Source organism: Vombatus ursinus, unplaced genomic scaffold, assembly GCF_900497805.2.
Source record: "Vombatus ursinus unplaced genomic scaffold, bare-nosed wombat genome assembly UNPS02008996.1, whole genome shotgun sequence".
In the NCBI taxonomy this organism is placed as follows: domain Eukaryota; kingdom Metazoa; phylum Chordata; class Mammalia; order Diprotodontia; family Vombatidae; genus Vombatus; species Vombatus ursinus.
Window position 1 is genome coordinate 1007024 of NW_020948774.1, and position 24714 is coordinate 1031737.

The following is a 24714-nucleotide window of genomic DNA, read 5'->3' on the forward strand; positions in this document are numbered from 1 at the left end:
CAAGGCCAGGAGTCAGGAAGACCTGAGTTCAAATCTAGCCTCAGACACTTATTAGCTGTGTGACCCTGGGGCAAGTCACTTACCTCCTATTTGCCTCAGTTCCTCATTTGTAAAATGGGGACACACCGGAGAAGGAAATGGCAAACCATTCCAATTGGACACAACTGAATGACCCAATAACAACAATAAATATACTTTTAGCCCTGTATCTCTTCTCTTTGAGGAAAGCAAAGTGGTAGCCTTTGACCTCAACCTCCTGCTTCCCTTCCTGGCAGGAATGAAAGTCTCCCTTGGAGAAGGGTTAGGGGAAAAGAGGCTAGAGATGTCTATTCTGGCTCCCTTCAAGACACACAAGGACAGGCTTTTTGCAACACATGGAATGTCACTATACTTGCGGGGCCCCTCTGTTACTATCATCATCATCATCATCATTATTACTTTGTTGTTGTTGTTATTATCATATTATTATTAGCCTACACTGAGGCCTCTAGTCTACTGATGACTTCATTCCCCAAGCCTTCTACTGCACTTGGGCTGAGCTCAAGCAGTGTTTATAGAGGAAGAGTTGACTCTAGCACACCCCTGGGCGTTCATTGAGAAATGTAGGTGATATAAAATCAAAAAAGTCAATAAAACTTCACTTTAAAAGAATACGAAGGGGGCAGCTAGGTAGCGCAGTGGATAGAGCACCGGCCCTGAAGTCAGGAGGACCTGAGTTCAAATCCGGCCTCAGACCAAACACTTGACACGTACTAGCTGTGTGACCTTGGGCAAGTCACTTAACCCCGATTGCCTCACAAAAAAAAAAAAAAGAATATGAACACAGAGTTTTCTCTTGACCCAAATACATTATAGTATATGAGTTCCCTAAAATGTAATGAGGGCCTCCCTCCACATTGGGATCCCTAAAATAGGTTCAATATGAGAGGGAAATAAAGGGTACAAACCCCAATCCAGCATAGATTCTATTTATAGACCAGGCAAATCACCGAAGGGCTAAAATGAAAACATTTAATTGAAGATAGTCAAACATAACTAACAGGCAGCTAGGTGTCATAGTGAATAGAGCACCGAGTCTGAAATCAGCAAGACCCGAGTTCAAATCCAGCCTCAGACGCATTGACTGTGTGGCCCTGGGCAAGTCACTTAACCCTGTTTGCCTCAGTTTCCTCATCTGTCAAATGAACTAGAGAAAGAAACGGCAAGCCATTTCAGTAACTTTTCCAAGAAAACCTCAGAAGGGTTCAGGAAAAGTTGGACATGACTGAAAATGACTGAACAACAACAAAAAACACAACAGGAAAACCTATGTCATAAAAATCATTCTTAACCTCTCGTAAACAAATGGAAAACAATTTTCTCCATAGTTTCCCATGCCAGTGGAGAAAAGGCACACGTTTACTCTTGAGGGAGAAGACAAGTCATACTCGAAGGGCATAGGAGCTAGTGCAAGAGTTCTCTAAATGGTTCCTTGACCTCTTAGCCATCCCTTCAAAACTCCACCTCTACCTCTTCTCCTCTTCTGTTGCTATTAATTATGGAAACCCCACATTATCACTCGAAAAGCTCTGAAGCTGTCTGAGAGCTTCAGAGTTAGATGAGATCTCAGAGGCCATCTAGCCGACTGAGCCCCAGGAAGGTTCCATGACTTGCCCAAGCTTCCACAGGCAGTGAACATTAGAGATAGGATTTGAACCCCACCTCCTTCTCTCTGCTGTACTATGCTATCTCTGCTAAGATTTATTTTCAGCAGGTTCATTCTGCTCAGGTCACTGGCACGTGCCCTCTTCCTGTCCTTTTCTGTAAACTTCCAGCCTCCACGTTCCACGCCCTATTTGAGCAGGGACTCAGTCAATAACCAGCATCTTCCACCTCCTGTTGGAAGGTTCATCATATTGATGATATGGAGCATATTTGCTCATAGTTTTTGATATGAAAGCTAGGAGACCAACTGGTTTTGCTCGACCAGGTTCTACCTCATCCCCATAAAATCCAGTACCATCTACCTACCTTCTGCTGCCTCAAGAAGCTGCACTAGTGTGAAGGTGATTGTGAAGCTCCCACCCCCGCCACACACATTCCCCATCCAGGGGGAATGCCTAGAAAGCTTGGCTGAGCTGGGTGGGCCAAGTCTGACCTCTCTGAGGGGCTACTGCTGACCCCCTTCTGTGCACAAAGATTAGCCCACTAACGTCCCGCAGACCACCCTGGTTATAACCTTCCTAACCTTGCTCCTGTGTCCCCGTGCTCCTGCCCCTCGATATTTCATTTCATCCCTGAGCATCTACCTTGTGCGTATTAAAATGAGCCCATCAGTGGCCTGTTGCTTTAGGCTCTCCAGGTCTGCCTGGTTCTTTTGTGAAACTTGCTTCTAAGTTCCCAGACTGCTGTTAGGAGCCGGGACCTGCCTTGTCAGCCATCATTTCGCCGTAGCTCTGCCTCCACTGCTGTCAGTCTCAGTACTGGCTTAGGGGTCAGTTGCTGTACCCCTCCCCTTTCCCCTCACCCCATAGCTGTCTATCATAGTCTCCATCTCCATCCCAAAGATACCTTTGCTGCTAACAATACCTTAGGTTTCTCCTCTACCTCTGGTCAAAGTTCCGTCCCAGATTTTATTTTTCTTGTTTTCTAAACAAGGGTGGGTTGTTGGGAAGGAAAGGAAGCAGATGTTAATATGAAAAATAAATTTTAATAAAAAAAATTCTGCCCCACTTTATCCTCCCCCTTCCCTTTGCTATATGCTGCTTCTGTTTCAGTTACTTTATCTTTTAGCCCATTGAAGATCAATTCCTGTTGGCCATGGGATGCTTGTTAGATCTCTCCTTTTTATATTCCTCACTTAGGGTGGCATCAAAAAGGGTTGTTCAGGTAGCATAGGGGTGGCTCCTCCTTTCCTCCCTTAACTTAAGGTTCCCAACCTTCACACCCAACTGGGTTAGGATGAGTGATTTTTTTAATCATACCTCAGGGTACCTATGGCACCCTATAGAAGGGATTCTGAAACCCATTTTTGGTTTTCAGTAAGGATGGTTCTTGCCCTTAAGAAGCTTACAATTTACCAGGTAGAATGGAAGGTTATGTGTATTTTTAAGTTGGCTGTAAATTAAAGGGGTTTCTTTAATGGAACAAAATCTTTATTGGAGAATATGACTAAATCCAAAAAGCAAAATCTCCTTCAATAATGCCTTTAAATACTATACCTAACTCAAAATTCTGGGTACAACCAAATTACACAAATAAGTACAGTACAAGATAATATATTTGATAGGGGCAAAAGAGAGAGGCATGTGTAAGCAGTTTTCAGGGCTTCTTAACTTGGCATCTGTGAACTTTTTTTTTTAATAGTTTGATAACTATATTTTAGCTTGATTGATTTCCCTTTGCAGTCTTATGTATTTTGCTTTATGCATTAAAAACATTCTGAGAAGTAGTTCATAGACTTCAGCTGCAGGAGTCTATGACAAAAAAGGTTAAAAACTCCTGAGTTAGTGCTTTGTTGGAAAACATGAGCAGAGATTCCTTTTAGGTAGGAGAGGTCAGGGAAGGCTTCATAGAGCACCAGAATTAGATCTTGATGGAAGAGAGAATTTTAACAGGCAGAGATATGAAAGATTAGCCTATACAAATTCACAGGGTCAGGAAAAGGAAGGATGAGATTGGGAAAGGTTTGTAGTTCCACTTTGCTGGAATGGAGAATACATGAGGGGAAATAACGTGAAAGAACAGGAAAGGTAGATTAAAATCAGATTGTGGAGAACCTTAAATATTAGTTTATTAAATTTTCAAAGTGTCACCTATCTCAACTATGGTTAGGTACTCTTCCCAAGACAACCATAGATCTTTCTAAAAATTTCATCTCAACTTTTCCTCTAAATGTAACACCAGTCCCTACCTTATGGGTCACACCACACTACCCACAAACTTTTAATTCAACCAGTCAGACAATGGGCATTTCAGTGCCTCCTATATGCCAGTTTGCCTCAGTTCCTCATCTGTAAAATGAACTGGAGAAGGAATTGGCAAACCATTCCCGTATCTCTGCCAAGAAATCCCAAATGGGGTCACAGAGAGGTGGATATGACTGAAACGCCTCCACAACAACAAGAATTATTAGGCACTGTACTAAGTGCTAGGATACAAAAAGAGGCAAAAGACAGTCTCTGCCCTCAAGGAGCTCACAATCTAATGGGAAAGACAACAAGCCAATATGTACAGACAAGATATATACAGGAGAAATAGGAAATAATTAAAAGAGGGAAGGCACTAGAATTAAGAGAGGTTGAGAAAGGCTTCCTGTAGAAGGATTTAGTTGGGATTTGAAGGAAGCCATGGGAGTCGAGATAGACACGAGGAGGGAGAGGACTCCAGGCATGGGGGACAGCGAGCAAAAATGCCTGGAGCTGAGAGATAATGTCTTGTTTGTGACTAGGAGGCCACTGTCACTGGACTGAAAGGTACCTGTCAGGGAATAAGGTACAAGAAGACTACAAAGATGGGGGAGAAGGAACAGGGCAGGACGAGGGGCTGGAGTGGGGGTGGATTGAGCTAGGTTATGAAGGGCTTGGAATACCAAACAAAGGATTTCGTATTCAGTGCTGGAGGAGATGGGAAACCATTGGATTTTACTGAGTAGGGAAGTGATGTGGTCAGACCTTTGCTTTAGGAAAATCACTTTGAGAGCTGAATGGAGGGTGGATTGGAAGCAGATGAGAGACTTGGAGCAGGCAGACTGACAACCAGACTATTACAATAATCCAGGTGTGAGGTGATGAGTGCCTAAACCAGAGTGGTATCAGTGTTATAGGAGAGAAGGAGGTGTATTGGAAAGATGTTACAAAGATGAAATCAGTAGACCTTGGCAACAGATTGGATATATGGGATGAGAGATGAGGACTCCTGGATAATTCCTAAGTTTTGAGTCTGAGGAACTGGGAGGATGGTGCTGTCCAGAATTGTAATACAGAAGTTTAGGGAGGTGGGGAGAGTTTAGGAGGAAATATAGTGAGTTCAGTTTTGGACAAGTTGAGTTTAAGATGTCTACTGGACCTCCAGTTCAAGATGTCTGAAAAGCAGTTGGAAATGTGAGATAAAAGGTCAGCAGAGAGGTCAGGACAGGTAGATTTGAGAATCATCAACACAGAGATGGTAATTAAATCCATGAGAGCTGATGTAAGGTTGTTTGGTGGACAGCTGGATTGTAGCCCCGTCCAAGTTTCTCACCCCACACCCCCTTGAAAATGGACCCAAAAAATGAAGGGAAGAGTAATTTTCTATTATTCTCAAGGGTCAGCCCTTCCTCTAGCTGGTCAATTTCAGTCTTCTCTGGACACTCCCCTGGACTTCCTGTTGCAAATGTCTATCGCCACCTGGTGACTGAACCTGAAATTAACCCTGTGGACAAACCACCATCAAGCCTTTAGAGATCCCAAAAGATCTTGGGCCAACTTAGTCACCATGGAAATTGGTATGAATGATGAATTGGAAGAAGCCTGAGGATCTGGACACCTCCTGAGGTATAGGCTAAACATCCCTTTATGGTCTTTAGCATCTTTACCTGTAAAGGCAGTAGCACCTGGATGGGGATATCATCAATGCTGGACTGGAAGCAGAGCCAGGATTGGGCAAATTTGAAAGCTTTACCTGCTATGTGTGAATAGCCACAGGAAGCTTTGAGTCTTTGCTGTTCCATGTGCAACTTGACATCACAAAGTAGAATAAATCATTCTACCATGTAGAGCAGAACTTTGTAGAATTAAAAATATGTGCATCTATGAAAAGTAATATTAATTATAGGTTACATCCTACATAACTGCCTGTTATCTGTCCCAGACTTGATTCTGCCCAGGGAGATACAATGGCACCCATAACCTAATATAAATATAACAGTCTTTCTGGCATGTGTCAGAAGAAAGCCTGGCTGCCTCTCTCCTCTCGTTCTCTCCCTCTGCTTGTTTTTTCTCCTCACTCTCAAGAGCCTTACAATTCCCACTGTAGGAGGGGAGAATTCTGTCTTCCAGTTCTGATCTCATTAGCTTCCTCTCTTCTCATGCTGGGAGGAAGTAAAATTCCCAGGATCTTTAGTAACTTAGGTGCCTCTTGCAAGGTAACCAGACTGAACCTTGTCAGAAGGAAAGATTGTTATATATAAATTTAGAGGCTGAGATCTCTGTCATATAATCGCACAATTTGAAAACTGAAAGGTACCTCCATGATCATCTAATCCAACTCTCTAATCTATAAACGGAATCCCCACCCTAAAATGACTTTGCTTGAAAGCCTCCAAGGATGGGAAACCTATTACTTTTTGTGGCAACCTATTCTGTTTTTGAACATCTCTGTTAGGAAGTTTTTTCTGACATCTAGCCTAAACTTTCTTCTTTTCAACTTTTACCCACTGCTCCTAGCTCTGCTCTCATTTGGCAGACCTTCAAATACTTGAATACAGCTATCATGGTCCCCTTAAGTCTTTCCTTCTCCAGGCTAAACATAGATATATGGATGGATGAATGGATAGGTAAATAGATGGAGGATGAATGGATAGATAGATGGAGGATGGATAGTTAGATGGATGGATGGATATAGAGAGAGACAGACAGACAGACAGGCAAATAAAGCATCTATTAAGTACTTACCATGTGCTGAGCTAAGCACTAGGTATACAAATAAGAGTGAACAAGACAGGCCTCTTTGCTCTCAGAAAGCTTATACTTTAATAGGGGAAGACGGCACATATAGGAAACCTAGAAGAGGGAAAGAAGAAGTGTAGCATGGTGTGGAGATGACTTGGTTGCAAAGAGGCCTGGCTCTTTGTCAAGATAAGTGAAAGCTCATCTATCAGAGCCAGTGACCTAGGGGAGGAGGTCAAAGTTTTGGTTGGGGGGAGAGGAAGATGATGGATGAAGTACAGGCAGCACTTGAGGAGATAGTGGAGAGGTGTCATGGAATCCTGGTTCCAGTCAAGATAAGGTGAAAACTCATCTGTAGAGCCTAGAGACCCAGGTGCTTCAAATGATCCCAACATAGCATGGATTCAGGGTCCTTTGCCATCCTGGTAGCCCTCCTCTTGACATTCTACAGCTTATGAGTGAATGAATGAATGAATGAATGAATGAAAAAAATTATTTAGCACTTACCATGTGCCAAACAAGCACTATGATTAGTGCTGGGGATACCAATACAAAAGGGAAGAGAGTCCCTACCTTCAAGGAGCTTACATTTTAATAGGTGAAGACATACCATATATGAAAATGGTGGGAGTATTTTGGTTTAAGGAGGAATGGTAAGTGGAGCCATGGGGATAGGCGAGGTAAATTGACAAACCCTTCCTAAGAACAATGACAACATTGATTTGATTATGGTTCCAGAACTCAAAAATGTGGGCAGGGGAAATGACAGTGGGGTACATGTGAAATTTATTTTTGAACCCAGGAAAATACTAAAATCATTTATCCTGATTGAGTTTTATTTTATTAGATTCAGCCCAGTGCTCCAGAGCCTGTGAAGACGCTCTGTCATCCATTGTTAGCTATGCCTCTCAGTTTGGTGTCATCTACAAATTTAATCAGCCTGCCATTTATATCTTTATCCATGTTACTGATAAAATATTAAACAGTACTGAACCAAAAACAAACTTCTATTTCTTCACTGGAGACCTCCTACCACATTGATATTGAGCCATTAACAATAATTTTTTTTTGAGTCACTTCTTAATCTGTCTAATGGCATTATTATCTAGTCCACATCTCTAATTTCTCCACAAGAATAGTTTGATATAGTTTATCACAAGTTTTGCTACATCTAGGCAAACCACAGCATTCCACTCATCTACTGGTTTAGACACCGTATTTAACAAGGAAATCAAGTTAGTCTGGCATGGCTTATTCTTGAAATTCATGACTTATTCATGAATCAGGCTGGCTCTTTTTAATCACCACTTCCTTTTCAAGATGTTTGCAAACCATCTTTTTAATGATCTGTCCTAAAAATTTTTTCCAGGAATTGAAGTCAAACTCATTGGTCTATAGTTCTGTGGAATTTGTTCTCTTCTGTTTTTTATTTTTTGGGGGACTCATTGGCCATTCTCCTTTCTTAAGGTACCTCTCCCATTGTCCATGATCTTTCAGATATCACTGACAGTGGCTCAGCAGTCACATCTGCTAGTTCTCTCATTACCCAGGGATATAGTTCCTCTGGGCCAGGTGACTTGAATTCATCAGGGGTACCCAATCACTCTCCTACTATCTCTTTAGCCTAAGTATCAACTCCCTTTTGATCATTTTTGTCCTGTCATTTCTAGCGCAAAGATTATTTTTTTTCCATCAATAAACATTTATTGAATACTTGCCACGCTCAGAGCTCAGCCCTTCTTCCCTGGTGTGTGGACACTCCTGCCCTCCCCAACCCTTTAGCTCTCCTCCCTATTTCATTGGCTCCTGTCCCCCTTCCTCTTATCACTCTCTCCCCTCATTCCCTAAAGCTCTGTGTATTATCCTTGACTCCTGACTCAATAAATGTTACATATCAGGATCTCTTGTCCCTGACTGACCCTGGGTAAGTCTTTGAATGTCCTTATATTTCCCCTTCTCCACTGGTAAGGCAGGGAATAGAATGAAAACTCCCCAGCTAAGCTCTAAGTCCTTTTTCTTTGTACCCACATTACCAAGGTCTGGTGATTGACAACCTGGTGATTGAGGCTGGAGGCATTCCTATTCTCCACAACTCCACCCGATATCCCATTAGACCATAACTAGTGAGACACGGATGACCAGATTTCATTCAGCATATCTCACTGACTCTTGGGAAAGATGGGGGCCAAGAGAGGCCAAGTAGGAAAGACATTTCAGGGCCTAAAAATCAAGAGACTCAGTACCTAGTCAAAGAGAAGACTACTTACCATCTCCTTAAATTGTCCCTGAATTCTCCTGACTGTACATTTATTGACTTCATTTCCTCTGTCTGATATCTCTGCTGCCCCTCTCTCTACCTTTTAAAATCTTTCCCCTGTCCCTTGGGACAACATTTGCCATTTTCCAATCTTGTGGTACCTCTCCCAGTGTCCAAATATCAAGGCCCAGCTTAGGTACTAGCCACTCCCCCACCCATCCACCCCATAAAGCTTTCCCTGATCCCTCTCCGCAGTTAGAAATGAACCCTCCCTTTTATGGACCTTTCCCCTCCCCACACTGTACCTTGTTTGTGACTCTCTTCGGATACTTACTACATACTGTCCTAAACGTGGAGAGACAGATCAAAGATGAGCCAATCCTCAGAGCAGGCTCTATCTGCTGCCAATCCATATGGGGAGTTTTGGTAAGCTTCCTTCTGAAAGTATGTGATGATATGGAATGGGGGATCCCTGCTCCCAATTCAGAGCATGCATGGGTCTGCTGTGACTGTTTCCTGTCCCCTTACTTTTAATTGGCTACTGACCTAGAATTGAGTATACACACAAAGGGCTAAAACAGAAAACACAACCTTCCTGTCTGCCAAGAGGTGTGAGGCCAATCCTGTGAGCTCTGGAGGGCCTTTGGGAATTGTACCCTTCCCCCCAATAGGACAGCCCCTGAGTACATGCTCACCTAAGCAAGCCTGTGTCTGGGATGGAGCCACTACCTTTTTGTGTCTTCTGTCCTTTGGTACAGAGCCTTTTGAGAACTTGAAAGGTCAGAAGGGCCACCATCGGCTGAGCTTGGAAAAGAACCAACCCTGAAGAGTGATTGACCTGACCCACTCCAGCAGTGAACCTACCTGGCTGCCAAGATACCTAGCCTTGTAAGCAAGGGAGTGATTTATCCATTGGCTGTGCAGCACCTGAAAATGACCTTGGTGGTGGAAGTACTGGTGGTAACCACTTTAAATCTGAGCTCACTCTCCCAGGGACTAAGATGGTAGAGGAAAGAGTGTGCCCTGGGGAATGGAGGTTTGTACTTCTAGTCTTGCTGTATCTTCTTAGCAAATACCCCTTTGTAAAAGCTAATTGATATCAACTGGTTAATTGACACTGAGGAGAAATCAACTTGTTAAATTCTTAGTGAGGGGTTCATCTCTCTGGTTAGACGATACTGGACAAAATGATATTGGGGAGAACTCACCAAAATGGGGGGTTAAGCTAATAACAGAAGAATTCTGCTGCCCTTCAGGGGTAGTTCTGGAACTCTGAGGGGGTAGATCCTTTTTCGGCAGACCCAACCCGCTAGTGTTGTGAGTTGTGATAATAAATCCAATCCATAGACTTCAAACTCTCAAGGACCTTTTGTTCATTGGAGTGGGCACTCCCTCCATTAATATAGACAGTTAACTCATTAATCATTCACTATGTTCCAGTTAGTGTGCTAAGCACTAGAGATTAGAATATAAGCAAGTAAGACAGTCTATGCACTCAGGGAGCTTATTGTAGTGTGGGAAGACAATAGATAAACTGGGAGCTAGACAGGGTGTGGGGTAGAGGAATGAATGAATCATTTATTAAACACCTGACATGTGTAAAGCATTGTGCTCTTCCCTAGGTTTCCTCGATACTTCAGCTTAGGCTGTCTTACCTACGCCATGAATGGTAGTTGGTTGGTAGTTGGGGATGGCTGACCCCTTCTCCACCATTACTTCTCAAGGTAATGGTTGTAAGGGAAGCATGATGGGTGGTCTGGGGAAGAGGGTGCAGGCTCCCACGGCTCCTGTGCTTGTTTGTCTGTTGGTGTTGGTCAGCAGTTGGTGGTGGTGATGAGAAAGGTGAGTCCCTTCTCCCTTCAATGACAGCTTGCATGTAAGATGGAATGATATGGCGATAGCTGAAAAGCAATGTGGAAGTTTGGTTCTGAGCAAGATAAATCAAAACTTGGTGCTCTAGAGGCAGAGCAATGTTTGGGATGAGGTAGACCTCCAGTTTAGCATGGAGATGGCTAGTTTTAACCCTCAGAAAAGTCAAACAGGGGGCAGCTAGGTGGTGCAGTAGAGTACTGGCCCTGGAGTTGGGAGGACCTGAGTTCAAATTTGGCCTCTGATACATAACAATTACTAGCTGTGTGACTCTTGACAAGTCACTTAACCCCAATTGCCTCAATTAAAAAAAGAAATCAAACAACCCCCAAACCCATGACCTGGTGGCCAACATGCTAGTGATATGCTTCTTTTTTTAAAATAAGTTTTTATTGATATTTCTTCTTACATCATCATACTTATACCAAGAATCCCTTCTGCTACCTCTCCTGGATAGCATATAACAAATAGTATTTTTTACAGAGGGAAAAACAAAACAAAACCCAGCACACTGGTTTAATATATAGAAAAAGTCTAAAAATATTTGTAATGTATAATAACTGTGGACCTCTCATCCCCACAAAGGAGATTGGGGGTGTCCTCTCATATCTCTTCATTTGAGTCCTGTTTGACCTTTACAATTTTATTATATTTACATTGGATTTTTTCATGTGTAGTTTTTCTTTCCATTTACATTGTTGTAGTTACTGTTTATATTGTTTTCTTGGCTCTGCTTACTTTGCTCTGCATCAGTTCATATAGACCTTTCCATGCTTCTCTGCATTTGTCACGCATACCATTTCTTATAGTAATATTCCATTACATTCATGTGCCACAACATTTAGCCATTCCCTAATTGATGGGTATCTACTTTGTTTCCAATTCTTAGCTATTACAAAAAGCGTTGATATAAATATTTTGGAGGATATAGGGACTTTCTTCTATTTTATGATTTCTTTGGGGTATAAACCCATTAATGGAGTCTCAGGTTCAAAAGGTACAGACATTTTAATCACTTTATTTGCATACTTCCAAATAGCTTTCCAAAAATGGTTTGCTATTTCACAGCTCCACTAACAATGTATTAGTGTGCCTATCATTCTACAGCCCTTTCAACATTATTGACGTTTCTTGACATTTTTGCCAATTTGCAGATTATGAGGTGAATGAAACCTCAGGGTTGTTTTGATTTGCTTTTTCTTATTAGTAGTGATTTAAAACAGTTTCACCTGGTTGTGAATACTTTACGATTCTTTTGAGAATTGTTTGTTCATATCCTTTGACTTCAATGATATACTTCTTAGAATTTAGCTTGGCTGACCCTTAAGCAGCCAGCACATCACCGAGCCCACTGTGGAGGACACTGCCTTGTACTGTGGTTACTTGCATTTATGTTTTACCCTTTACTAGATTACAATCTTGACAGGATCATAGATTTGGCTTTGAAAGTGAATTTTGGAGTCATCATTTCCAAACTCCTTCTATTTACAGGTAAGGAAATGGAGGCCTAGGCCTAGGTTAAATGCTTTGCCTAAGGGTATGTGGCAGGGTTAGAATTTAAAACCCAGTCCACAGACTGTACATACCACCACACAGGGACAGAATCTTCCCTAAATTTTTTATCTCCTCAGACAACTCAGTAAACTAAATAAACAATTAATATTACTGAATCATCTAGAGCTAGAAGGGTTCCCTAGGGCCCTCTATAATAATTCCCTCATTTTGTAAATGAAGAAACTGAGGCCAAGAGAAGTCAAGAGACTTGCCCAAGGGTCATACAAGTGGTTGGCTGAATTTGAACCCAGGTCCTCTGACTCTGGAGTGATGGGTACCCTTTCAACTTTGAGCTAAATTCCTATTGCCCCAACCCAGCTGTGTGACCTTCGGTAGGTCACTTCTTTTCTCTGCGCCTCACTTTTCTCATCTGTGAAAAGCTGAGGTCACACTCCGGACCTCAGGCTGCACCAGCTGAGCCAGTGTAAGGGCGGGTCTAAGAAGCCTGGTAGGGGGGCACTCCAGGAAGAGGGCGGGGCCTGCTCCTCCCACCTGCTCTGGTCGTGGCCCCGCCCCTTCCCAGCCCCCAACGCTTTACGGCCCGCTCTAACTCCCGCGAAAAAGATTCTTGTCGTAAAGAGGCACCTCCCTCCTTTCCCTCTCCCAGTTGCCCTCCCTTCCCTTTCCCTCCTCTCAGCCGCCCCGCTCCGCCTGCGCGGTCCGCCAGCTCCTCCTCCTCCTCCTCTCCCTCCTCCTCCCCCTCCTCCTCCTCCTCAGGTAATGGCCCCAGCCGCAGCCTCGAGCGTGGCCGGCTGCTGGCGGGATGGGGGGGGGGGTGGCGCGGGGGAGCGCGAGGCCGGGGGGCGGGGGAACGCGAGGCTGGAGGCGTGAGGCGCGAGGCGGGCGCCCTGCCGGGCCAGCCTGGCGGGGGGGGGATGAGGGGTGTGTGGCGCCTGGAGCGCGCCTCTTCCTCCCGGGCGTGCGGGAGCCTCCCGCCGGCCGCCCGCTGCCCTTTTCCGCCCCTGACCCCCTCTTCGTCCGCCCTCTCCGGTCTCCTCATCGCCCCATTCCCATCCCTCGCCCTTATCAGCCCCTGAACCCTTCTTCACTCTCCCTTTCCTCTCATCCCTAAACCTCTTCATCCCCATCCGCTTTCCTTTCAGCCCCCATTCCCGGTCCTCAGCCCCTAAACTTCTCTATCGCTTATCACCTTTCCCCCATTCCCATCCCTCTCCCCTCACCCCCTAAACCACCCTCTTCATCCCCATCCCCTTTCCTCTCATCCCCTGTTTCCATCCTTCTCCCCTCAACGCCTTCAGCCTTCATCTTCTATCCCCTTTCCCCCATTCCCATCTTTCTCCACTCATTCCCTGATTTCACCATCTTCATCCCTCTTCCCTCTCCTCTCATCCCCCTCTCCCCCTTCTTCATCCCTTTTCCCATCATCCTGCACCCCTCATTCCCTAATCCTCCCTTCTCAACCCAGTTCCTGTTCCTCTGTATACATCCTCCTATTTCTGTCTCCCTTATTCCCCCTCACATTCCCTAAACCTCTCCCCTAATCCTTCCACCCCATCCTTCTCTCCTCACTCCCTTATTCCCCTTCTCCTCCATTCTTCTTCCCTCCTTTTTTAATCCCCCCTTCATTCCCCATCCCCCTTCCTCTATCCCCCATTCTATGCCTTTTTCCTTTATTCCCTTTCTCACCCCCATTCCTCTTCCCTTATCTAATCCTTATCTTCCCAGCCCCATCCCTCTCTCATGATCCCCTAATCCTTTTCCTCACCCCCATTCCCATCCCTGTCCCCTTATTCTTTTATCCCCCTTCCTTCTGTCCCCCTTTTCATCCCTGTTTTTTTCCTTCATTCCTTAATCCCCCCTTCTTATCTCATTCTCTAATTCTCCTTCCTCATCTCCCCCATCCCTCTCCCCTTATTCCTTTATCTCTTTTCTCCTCAACCCTTATACGCATCCCTACCCATTTCCCATTCCCCCAGTCATTACCTCATCCCTCTCCCCACATTCTTTTATTCCTTTTCCCTTCATTCTCTCTCATATTCTCATCTCCTCATCTCTCTCCCTTTATTCATCTCCCTTATTCCTTTCCCTCTCCTCCTCCCATCCTTTTACTCTTTTTCTCTCCCTTTCCCCCCCAACCCCTCCAGTCCCAGCTCCTGCCTGGATAGGAAAAGCTAGCTTTCTGTGCCAGGCAATGCCTGAACAAAGCCCAGCCCCAGAGCACTTGTACCAGCAGCCACAGCAGAGATAGGAGACAGCAGCTGCCACCGCCTCGTGCCCCATGCTTGTGCTTTCCCACCCTTCCCTAGGTTAGCATCAGACAGCTGTATGGCAGGAGGATGGCAGAGGACAACCAAAGGGTGGATTATCTGGCTGGGTTTTGCTGCCCAGTTGGGGGTCTGGCTGCAGGCAAACCCCGGGTGCTGTGCCATGAATCAGAAATCTACCTCTCCAATGGGAGTGAATTCGTCTATATCTACAACCAAGAGGGAAAACTGCTAAATGTAAGTATCCCAGATGCTCTGATGCACCTCCAGGTCTGATTATATGCTCTTCATAGATGCTTAGATTTAGAACTGGAGGGGTCCGTAGAGGCCATGGAATCTAACCCACTCACTCATTTTACAGATGAGGAAACTAAGGCCCAGAGGGGCTAAATGACTTGCCCAGACTCATACAGCTAGTCAGTGTCTGAAGCAGGATTTGAACTCAGGTCTTCTGACTCAAATCTAGTGTTCTTTTCCATGGTACCATGCTGCCTTTCAGTGGCCTTCAGAAATATGGGTAAAGTTTCCATATTTATAAATGGCATAAAAATGAATATGTTTTCCTGGTAATTGCTCTTTCTCCTAATGGGTCACAAAGCTGTCTCTCCTTCTGTCCCTGGTGACCAGCTGCACCCCTCACTCTACACACATGGCCTCCAGTCGTACATTAAATGCACGTTCTGTGTTCTTGCTCAAGCATATGTGGCATGTTTAACCTTAAACATTGTTGCTCTTAACTCTTTCAGAAAAAATTCAAAGTTAAGTTGTGTGTGAAGGAGGGAATTTTTGTCTTGTATCAAACAACATATTAGAAGAATGATATAACCTAATCTCTTGCCCTAGAGAGGATAACAGGAGGGAGTTATATTGAACTTAAGGGTTAATAAGGTATATTTTCTATGGGACTGGTATAAAAAGATCATTCTAGACTTTTAAGTCAGGTTATTTGTGCTTTACGTTTATCTAATGGGCTCATTCTTTTCACATCTAGGCTGTATATAGGTTTCCTGATCAAGTCTGGCATCTGGAGCTCCTCGCTTTACGTAGGGAGCTATATGTCCTGTGTGCTCGAAATGGCATTTACTGTTTGTCACTGGACCCTCAAAGCAGGTGAGGTACAGGTGTATCCCAGGAGTTGTAATGGTTTCTGGCTTGGCCAGAGAATTTACTAGCAGGAGTAGCAACTGCCTTTCTGGTATATATCTTTTAACATGTTTGAAATGGCACCTGACATCACTCACTCAACTGAGATGCTGTTTGATTTGCACTTTCTAATGCAGATGAACACAATTAAAGGTAACAGACCACCATTGGACTCCATACTAGATCCTCTCTACTCAGACTTCCTTAACTCCATCCTTTTGCAAATATTCTGCCTCCCTTCAATCTGTGGTTCAGAATAAGAACCACAGAGGTCAATCAGGAAAGTTTATTTACTTTTGGGCACCAGTCCAAATCTAAAGTGTTTTCAGCCTGTGTTCATCGGACTGTCTGTACTTATTTATGTAGAACTTTTCCCACTCCCATCTTCTGGACCACTTGTGACAGGGCAGCTCTTTTGGTTTTCCAAGACTCCTTTGCTCTACCCAAGAAGTTTAGGAGATGTCATTCAGGTCAGTAGTGTCTGGAGAAGGCAAACAACTTCATGACTGGCATCAGACTTCTCTGTCTTTGGCCTTGATGGTTCCTTTATTTCTCTGGTATTGGTTTGATGACATGTGTCTCCAGCAAAAGGGAGTAGGTGATCCAAAAATAGTTACTCATAATTCCTTGAAACTTTTGTATTCAGGTAAGTCTTGTCTGTGAGAACTGAGGACCTGACATGGCAAGGCACAAACCATTCACTTTTTTTTTTCATTAATTCTTTAATACCTGAATTGATGTTTGGGAAGACGATAGGCACAATACTCAGTCTGCCAGTTTAGGATAACATATTTTTTATGGAAACAATGTGGGAGAAGGGAGATACTTCCTTATTGCCATAGGTAATCAATATACCTAGGATTTTTTATGGCTAATTTAGTTCAACATTTTCTTTGTTTGATACGTTTTGTACATATCATAAGAGAAAATATAACAGGTACCTATTTCTTCTGAATAAATTGGTAAACTGTCATTGACATCAAAGGTTAGCTGTGGATTCAGTTTCTGGAACATTTGCTCACCCACACGTGTAATGTGTCCACTCATGAACCCATAGTTCCACTAATTTCAAGGAGAAATGGGAAGATAGTCTGACAGAGCTGCCCAAGGGGCTATTTCGTTGTTGTGCTTCCAGAAAGACTTGCTATGTTGCCACTACTTCACCTGAAAGACACATTCAGGAGGGTTGACTATAAAAAGTCCCATACCTAGACATGTGATTGATAAGGCACTTTTAAGCACCATCCTTTCCTCTTTAGCTTGTTAAGAGGGTGTACAGGCTGCAAGCTCTGGGCCTTTGTCTTGACTGAAAGCTTTTCCCTGTTTGCTTGAAGGTTGGTGGACCAGACTGATGGAGAGGACAAAGAAAGTGATTTCCCTTCAAGTGTGTTTCCTGTGGACTCAGACTCCTGTGTCTTTCCTGATGCTACTCTGTGTGCTTTCACGGTGCTGAATGACATCATCATCACCCTGGCTCAGGGCCCATCCAAATGGAGGATGAGACTGTTTGAGCAACCCCAAGGCTCAGATGAGGACCCTAGGCCAGGGAGCCAGTTCAGTGAGGTGGAGTTCTCTACCTGCATTTTGCCATCAGGGAGCAATGGGAAACCCCTGGCCTCTCGTTTCCTCCCAGTCCTGTGCTGTGCATCCCCTCCAGGCACCAGTGTTCTTCACACACCTTGGTGTAGTTCTGGAGGTTTTGTGCTAGAGGAGACCCTCTTTGGTTTGCTGTTTGGAGCAGATGCTGCCCTTCTGGAGTCTCCCATGATCCTTTGTGGTTTTCCAGATGGTCAGCTGTGCTGTGTGCCTTTGAAGGCCCTGTTATCTCCTGAGGTGGCTCTTGGTGGCCCAGAAACCCCTGTCAAGATACTTCACCACTTAGAAGAGCCTGTGGTCTTCATTGGAGCTCTAAGAACAGACCCAAGGATCCTAGAAGACATGGATGAGAAACCACTAAATGAAGACACAAGCTGTGACTGTATGGTAGCTGTTGGTCACTATGGCAAAATGATGGCCATTAAGTCCAGTCGGGAAGAAGGAGGAAACTTGGTGCCAGAACTCAGAGAATACTACATTAGGGGACCCATTCTCTGCGCTGCCTGTGGTGTGGGAAGCCGAATGTATTATAGCACCCATTCTGATCTTTCTGTGGTTGACCTGGCTTGTAACAGCAACCCCTCAGATCCTGAGAAGATAGATAATGCCCAGGGGGTCCTTCCTCCAGTTCTGTCTCCAGCCAGTTTAAGTATCTGTAGCGTTGTGACCCTTTCTGTGTCTTCTAGGGCACCTAAAGGTACTGGCAACTACTTAACAATAAACCAAAGATCTTAGGGCCTAACCCACAATTTTACTATCTCAGTGAAGATGTTGGTAGATCCGTCTTTCACTTGCTTGTTCTATTCCATCCCTTCCTGTAGCTTCAATTTTACCACCATCTTTCACACCCTTGTTGTTAAATCACTTGTCTTATCTCAGGCAGTATTGATTTAATAGTAAAGAAAAGGTTGGTTGTATTAAGTATGGAACTTGAATAGTGTTAACTACCTCCTGCAAAACTCCTTCCTTTATGTTTTAATTGTCATCATTAGTGTTGGGAGAAGGGGCTTGTCTTTGCTTGGTTTTGTCCCTTGGCTGTTTGATATATTACTCATTTGGAGCCTGTTGGGGCCAGGTCATTTGCAACAGATAGTTTAGGATAAATTCAGGTTGACCTAACTGAGGCTTTTAGTTTTCTTTTGAAGGTTGAAGAAGCAACTGGTCTAGTCGTCAAATGACCTGCCAGTAAACCACTCTGAAGTAGAGATGTGGGAAACAAGGAGTTCCACTTTTGTGGGTATGTTTTCCACTAAACAAAACCAGAGAAGGTTTGAATTGTGCTTTCCTAATATAGGTGGAAAGTAATGGAGTGATCATTTCCATTGCCACATTTTTCATTAAGGTGCCTTGTGAGTGTGCTAATAAATTCCACCCTGGAAAGCATTTTATATGAAGAATACGCCTTTAAAGGTAAAAGCCAAAATTGTCTTTCTACTACTGGGAGAGACAAATGAATGGCCAGAGAAGAGAATACCAAACTAGTGAAGACATATGTATTTGTAACCTGTTAGTATACCTTTTTTTTTTTTGGCTAGGCAGTGGGGTTAAGTGATAGTATACCTTTTTAACAATGAAAAGTAAGGCTATTTAAGATGTTGACCCCAAAACAGCCTCACTGTAATATGCTGTTTGCTTGAGGAAATGTGCAGAATGTTATTTATGAACAGAATGCTTAAGCATACAAAGGGATACTCTTTGGAAAATTCAGAAAAAAATCATCTATTTGAAAATGGCTTCCTTTTGACTTCTTGAGGAAGTCTATCAAAAGTTGCCTATTCCTGTTGCCCTTCTTTGGTGGCTGTCTTCCTTGGCCTTCCTGTGCCTGTATCCCAACCATCAAATGAGATTTAGGGCTTGAAGTGGAACAAGGTCTGGGGGACCAGCAATTTCTTCAAAAGGAACAAGATCTTGTTTGCCCCAAAGCATCCCTGACAGACAGTAAAGGAGATTGGAAAGGAAACAGAACTATGGTAAAGAGACAGATCAGCTTTCAGAAAGTCACCTGCCCCTGACTACAAGGGCTGATGAAAGGCTCTCAGCAGGACTCCCTGCTGTATCTTCTCTGTTCTCTTTGGAAATGCTGCAACGTTGTTCTCTATACCCAGTCTTACATTGCATAGTACTGTCACTATGTTGTGTTGTATGTGTTTATTGTTTTCCTTGTGACTTTTCTTCCCTGTTTTTTTGTGTTCATTGTAGTCAGATTAGCATCCTTACTGCCGTTTCTCTACCAGAGTGACCTTACTCTTCTCGGGAGGGTGCATTTGGGATCTCCAGAAATTTCATTTAAGCAAAGATTGTTTAACAGAAATGTATACTTAGTATTCTTCCTGGGGGTGGGAAATTTTTCTTCCTGGTCTCTGGGCAAGGTACCCTTATCTATCCCAGAAGAATGGCCTTCCTTTGTCAGTAGCTTATTGGTGTTTTTGCTAGCATGTATCATGGTGGTCAAGAGAGAATGTTGGGTGTCTGAGATGTTGCTTCCTGTCTGCTTATCAGGTCCTAACCATGTGCATATCATATATCAGGTGAAGCAGAACTATTGGCCCTGTCTGCCAAGGGCCGACTAATGACCTGCAGCCTGGATCTGGGTTCTGAGGATTCTCGGCCAGTGAGGATGAACACAGGAAAAGTGGGTCAAAAAATTAAGGAATTACTGTCTGGAATTGGCAATGTCTCTGAGAGGTAAACATGTCTCCTTAGCTACTGGTGCAGATATAAATGTTAGTCTAATAAAATGTATCCTATCACTCATATTCATCATTTAGGTCTGTTTTAATGCATCAGTATGCATTTTGCAATATGTTTTGCCTCCAGCTTAATTTTTAGAATACTGAGCATTACCATTGGCTGGACAAAATGCTGCATAAATTTGTAGTTTGAGCAGTTGGGAAGCCAGGCTATCTCAGGAAAACAAAATAATCCTTCTCTCTTTCATAGATAACAGCCATACATCCTTCCCCTAATAGGAGAAAAGAGGATACCCTTAAACCCAGCTAGTCTTTCCTCTCAGTTCTATCATCCGGCTTGGAGGTCACATGTTGAAGGAATATGTGCTTTAGATGTCTGCATATTCTTTCTGATTTTACCAGGGTATTATAAAGACTATCTGAACCACAGATGCAGTTGTTTTGAATTACTTCTGTAGCTTCCCACTGCTTTCTTTAAAAATTTTTTGTCATGATCTTAAACATCAACAAATATGAATATTTCTGTCTACAAAGAAAAACAAAAAAGGGATTTGTATGGTATATGAAACTGAACTTCTGTTATGTACAATTTGTTTTTTTCTCCTACTACATACATCTTGCTTAGTTTTTTTGGTATAATTCATATTTAACATAGTAGTTCCAATGCTCTGTTTGTCTGTGTCTGTTTCTGAACTTCCTTCCCACTACTTTCAGTGTTGCTACTTGTACAGCTTCAGAAAGTAAAATGGGCCAATTGGGAACATTTTGGTGAACATCAGGGTGGAGGATGAAATATAATTTCAGTCCCATTGAAGGTGTTAATTAACATCAGAGTTGCTAGTTAACTGGCCATATATGGGGGTGGTGGTGGGGGTGTGTGTAAAATTTGAACTCGGCAGATCTGGCAGTAGGTACTGAATAGTCAGAGTAAAAACACCAGGCTCTCTGGTGGTTGTTTTCATTTATGTTTTGTATGGGGACTTGCACTATCCCTGGCTTGGGACATCTTGTGTGGGAGTTTAGAGCTTTTTTTGGTAAATCGATTAGAAAGACTTTGTATAACAAACTAAGTACTCTTCTTTCTATAGAGTGTCTTTCCTGAAGAAGGCAGTTGATCAGCGGAACCGTGCCCTGACTTGCCTCAATGAAGCCATGAATGTGAGCTGTGCCCTTCTGTCCAATCGGGAAGGACCAAAGCCCATTAATTGTACCACCACCACTGCCTGGAGCCGCTTTCAACTCCGGGATGTGCTGACAGCCACTTGTTTGCTTGAGAATAGTAGTGACTACAGTCTAGACCAGGGGTGGACCTTTTGCATTCAGGTGTTTACTAGTTCCTGTGCCTTAGAAGTGGACTCTGTTGGTTCTGCCATCACTTACACCATTCCAGTCGATCAGCTCACTCCTGGCAGTAAAAGGGAAGTGACATTACCACTTGGCTCCAATGAAAATGGCAAACTAGACCTACCTGTGACCATATCCTGTGCACTATTTTACAGTCTCAAAGAGATTCTGGGCAGTGCTTTAACTTCTTCAGATTCTCTGGATGCCCCTTTTTTTGATGACTGCCCCCCTGACATCCTACCTGACCGGGATGGTATCTTCCTGCCCTTGGGTGAATACACTGTGGATATGCTGCAGTGCCTTCGTTTCCCTAGCCTTGCAGTGGCTGAAGTGCAAGTTCCAGGCCTTCCCAGTCCTACCAGTGACCCTGTGAAAACCTTTTTAGAAGCTTCCAGGGGGCAAGTAGAGCCTGAACATATGAAAAACATTGAGCCAATGGGACCAGACTTCCTTAGAGCCAAGTACCTTCCACCATCAGTGGCCTCAGTGAAGGTGTCATCTGAGTTGCTCAAAAATGCCCTAAAGGAATATTGCTCAGGTGGGTAATAATGACTGATAGCTCTCTCTCTGACCCTGAAAGGACTTCAGAGCCTAAGAAGATTAGATCCATTTAGTCTGTCATCTTTCTTTCCCACCCCATCATTCCTTATTGCATTAATTGCTACTTCCTCTTCTAGTGTGATTAAGGGTTGGGGTGCTGCAGATTGGATTGTTATGTCTAAACCTCTTTCTCCTTTGGATTTATGTCTTATAGACAGAACTTCATGCCTTCTCTCCCTGAACACACCCAATCTTAAAACTCTTTCCAAAGGAATATTAGGCTATTTGAAGGAACTGAGCTTTTTGAACTTTTTAAAATTTTCCAAGTGGACTCTTTTAGCCTGAAAATAGGGCAGTAGCAAAGGGAAGGGAGGATTTGAATTTGCAAGCTGTCCTTCATAGGTATTGGCCACTAAAGCAATGGGGAGTATATGTAGCCTTCCCTAAAGTGATAGGTATTCTTTTTTCTGCCTTTCCAGAAGTCCCCCTGTGTTGTGCTACTCTCCAGTGGCTATTGGCTGAGAATTCCATAGTGGACATAGTGAAGACACAGGTGCTGACAGAAGTCCAGGGGGTGGCCCCTGATGGAAACGACGTCCACCTCCTCGTCCGAGAGGCAAGGAATGGGTTAGCTCACCTGTTTCTGCAGGGAAACCTTTACCAGCCTCCACCCTTACCTTGTTCCACCCTAATTTCTCTCAGGTTGTGGAACAGCTGGAGAAGCTCTATCACATGTAGGGCTTAGGGTCAGTAGCTCATGTCTTGACTTACATGTGAGGCGTGGTGCTGAGCCTTGTGGTTACAAAGACAATGTGAGAACCACAATCACATCCTACTTTAGTGCATGAACCACTCTGATATGAGTTCTCTACCTTACCTACTTCCACTTGGTAACATGGAAGAACCCTCACTAGTCGAATAACAGTGTTTTTCATGAGAAACCAGTGACATAATATCTGGTTTTATTAATTATAAGTTAACTATTAATTCCAGAAAAAAAGGCCTCTTGTTTATTAGAAGAAGCACTCAGACCTCCTAGAGGGCTCTTATAGACTATCCTTTGAGAATCCTTTGTTTTTTTACTCCCTTTCTGATGCCAGCCTGATTACCAAAGCTAAAATGTGATGTCAGGTCCAACAGCTTTGTCTTCGGAACATCTCCTATCACATATCCTTGCAGAAATAAAAGGCTGACAGTGCTTTTGTATAACCAGTCTTGCTTTCCTCATTCCTTCCCAGCTCACAGTGCTGTACACAGTAAGAAAAAAGAGCAAAAGGTATTTGTGTTCTTTCCCTGCCCCTTTTACCTTTCTTCTAGGGAAGGGCAAATTATATGAGCTCAGTTTTTCTGGCCTGAACTCAAGTATAGAGGACTTCTAGGAGACCAGGTGGGTAATAATGACTGATAGCCCTCTCTCTGACCCTGAAAGGACTTCAGAGCCTAAGAAAATTAGATCCATTTAGTCTGTCATCTTTCTTTCCCACCCCATCATTCCTTATTGCATTAATTGCATTTATTACTTAGTAGTTTCTGAAATGTTGATCTAGGATTTGCCTGTTATGATGGAGACCTCAGAAACTAGCCTCAACTGGTTCAGTCTCTTGGAGGTCTTTTGGAATCCCCAGATGGCTTCAGATCAAAGCAAACTCTTGAGACTGGGTCAAAAGCAGCTTCTAGGTGCTGCTGTGGTATTGGGAACTTACAGAAACAACTGGTAATAATAGTCCAGTCAGGACCAGTAGCCACTTTGATGTCCAGCATCTTGCATTTCCCACAGGATCCAGTAGAAGGAGCTAATGGCCTCAGAAGGAGCAAAATCCTAATTAAAATCCCTATCCTAGAGGGTGGCCTGTCCTGTGTGCTAGTTACAAAGGACAAGCTAGACTTCCCTGGTTTTCTGTTTTTCCTCAGATTTGCTGAATTGTTTCCCTTCTTCAGAGTACAAAAGGAAAGTCATAGCTACTTCTATTGCATTCTTGACAAGGTTGGATAAAACTTCCTAGAGAGATGACTGGCCAATCAGAAGATCCAACTTGTCTTCAGCCTTTCATGCCTGAAAACACTAATACCAACAATGTGATTACTGACAGCATTAGTACAGTCCCAGACTCAGCTTTCTGGATTAAATCCATTGGTGCAGCTATGGGCCTGTTGTTGAGTGTTGGGACACAGGTCTGTCTAATTAACATGCTTTTGGTGGCAGTGAGCTGACAAGGTTGGAGACTTATGGTTTCCATGGAGGCATGATTAAACTAGTCATCCTGGATTCCTTTGTTGGAGATAAATCTGGCTTGAGGCCCTGGAGTGAGTTCAGCAGGTCTTGATTTTGAGGGGACAAGTGTTCCACATTATTAAACTCATTTTATATTGTTGGGCCCCAATGGAAACATCTGTTTAGAAAATAACTAGCATTGATTTCTGACAGGTAGCTGGTCTATCAGGCTTAGAGCTAATGTTGGTAGTACAGTAGCCTATGCCACAATGATTATCCTTTATGTTCAAGCTTCTAGCAAATAAATAGCATGGTGATGTTAAGCTGTGTGATGGAGGAACCCCTGCTATGTACATGACTTTTGGCTCATGCCAAAAGATTTCAGTAGAGATAACCTCAATGAGAGAGGGAGTCACAACATCAGAGATTTTAGAGGAAAGGCTGAGTGGAGTCCCTTCATCCCCTTTAATGAAATTCAGTGATACGCAAAGTTTGCAGTAAGGATCTCTTCCTTGTTGCAGGTGGCTGTGACTGAGCTGTGCCCTGCGGGGCCCATTCAGGCTGTGGAAATCCAGATGGAGAGCCCCTCTCTGGCTAACATGTGCAGGGTGCATCACGCAGTGATCAGACGCATCCAGGTATTTAAAAACTCATCAGT

General features: G+C 43.6%; 1 protein-coding gene across 3 annotated transcripts in view; it reads left to right on the plus strand.

Moving 5' to 3' along the window:
- The first annotated feature begins 10680 nt into the window (after window positions 1–10680).
- The window catches only part of FAAP100 (FA core complex associated protein 100), a 33207-nt gene continuing 19173 nt past the window's right edge, over window positions 10681–24714 (plus strand). Inside the window, exons 1-9 of one of the 3 annotated variants that reach the window (XM_027850149.1) lie at window positions 10681–10725; window positions 14574–14768; window positions 15523–15641; window positions 17009–17967; window positions 19799–19955; window positions 21049–21842; window positions 22324–22460; window positions 23162–23231; window positions 24578–24664. In XM_027850149.1, coding sequence (XP_027705950.1) covers window positions 10717–10725; window positions 14574–14768; window positions 15523–15641; window positions 17009–17967; window positions 19799–19955; window positions 21049–21842; window positions 22324–22460; window positions 23162–23200 — 2409 coding nt within the window. In that variant the 5' untranslated portion in view covers window positions 10681–10716 and the 3' untranslated portion in view covers window positions 23201–23231; window positions 24578–24664. Of the gene's footprint in view, window positions 10726–12920; window positions 13024–14573; window positions 14769–15522; window positions 15642–17008; window positions 17968–19798; window positions 19956–21048; window positions 21843–22323; window positions 22461–23161; window positions 23232–24577; window positions 24695–24714 lie in introns of those variants that run through there. The other 2 variants (XM_027850147.1, XM_027850148.1) reach the window with 2 other exon arrangements.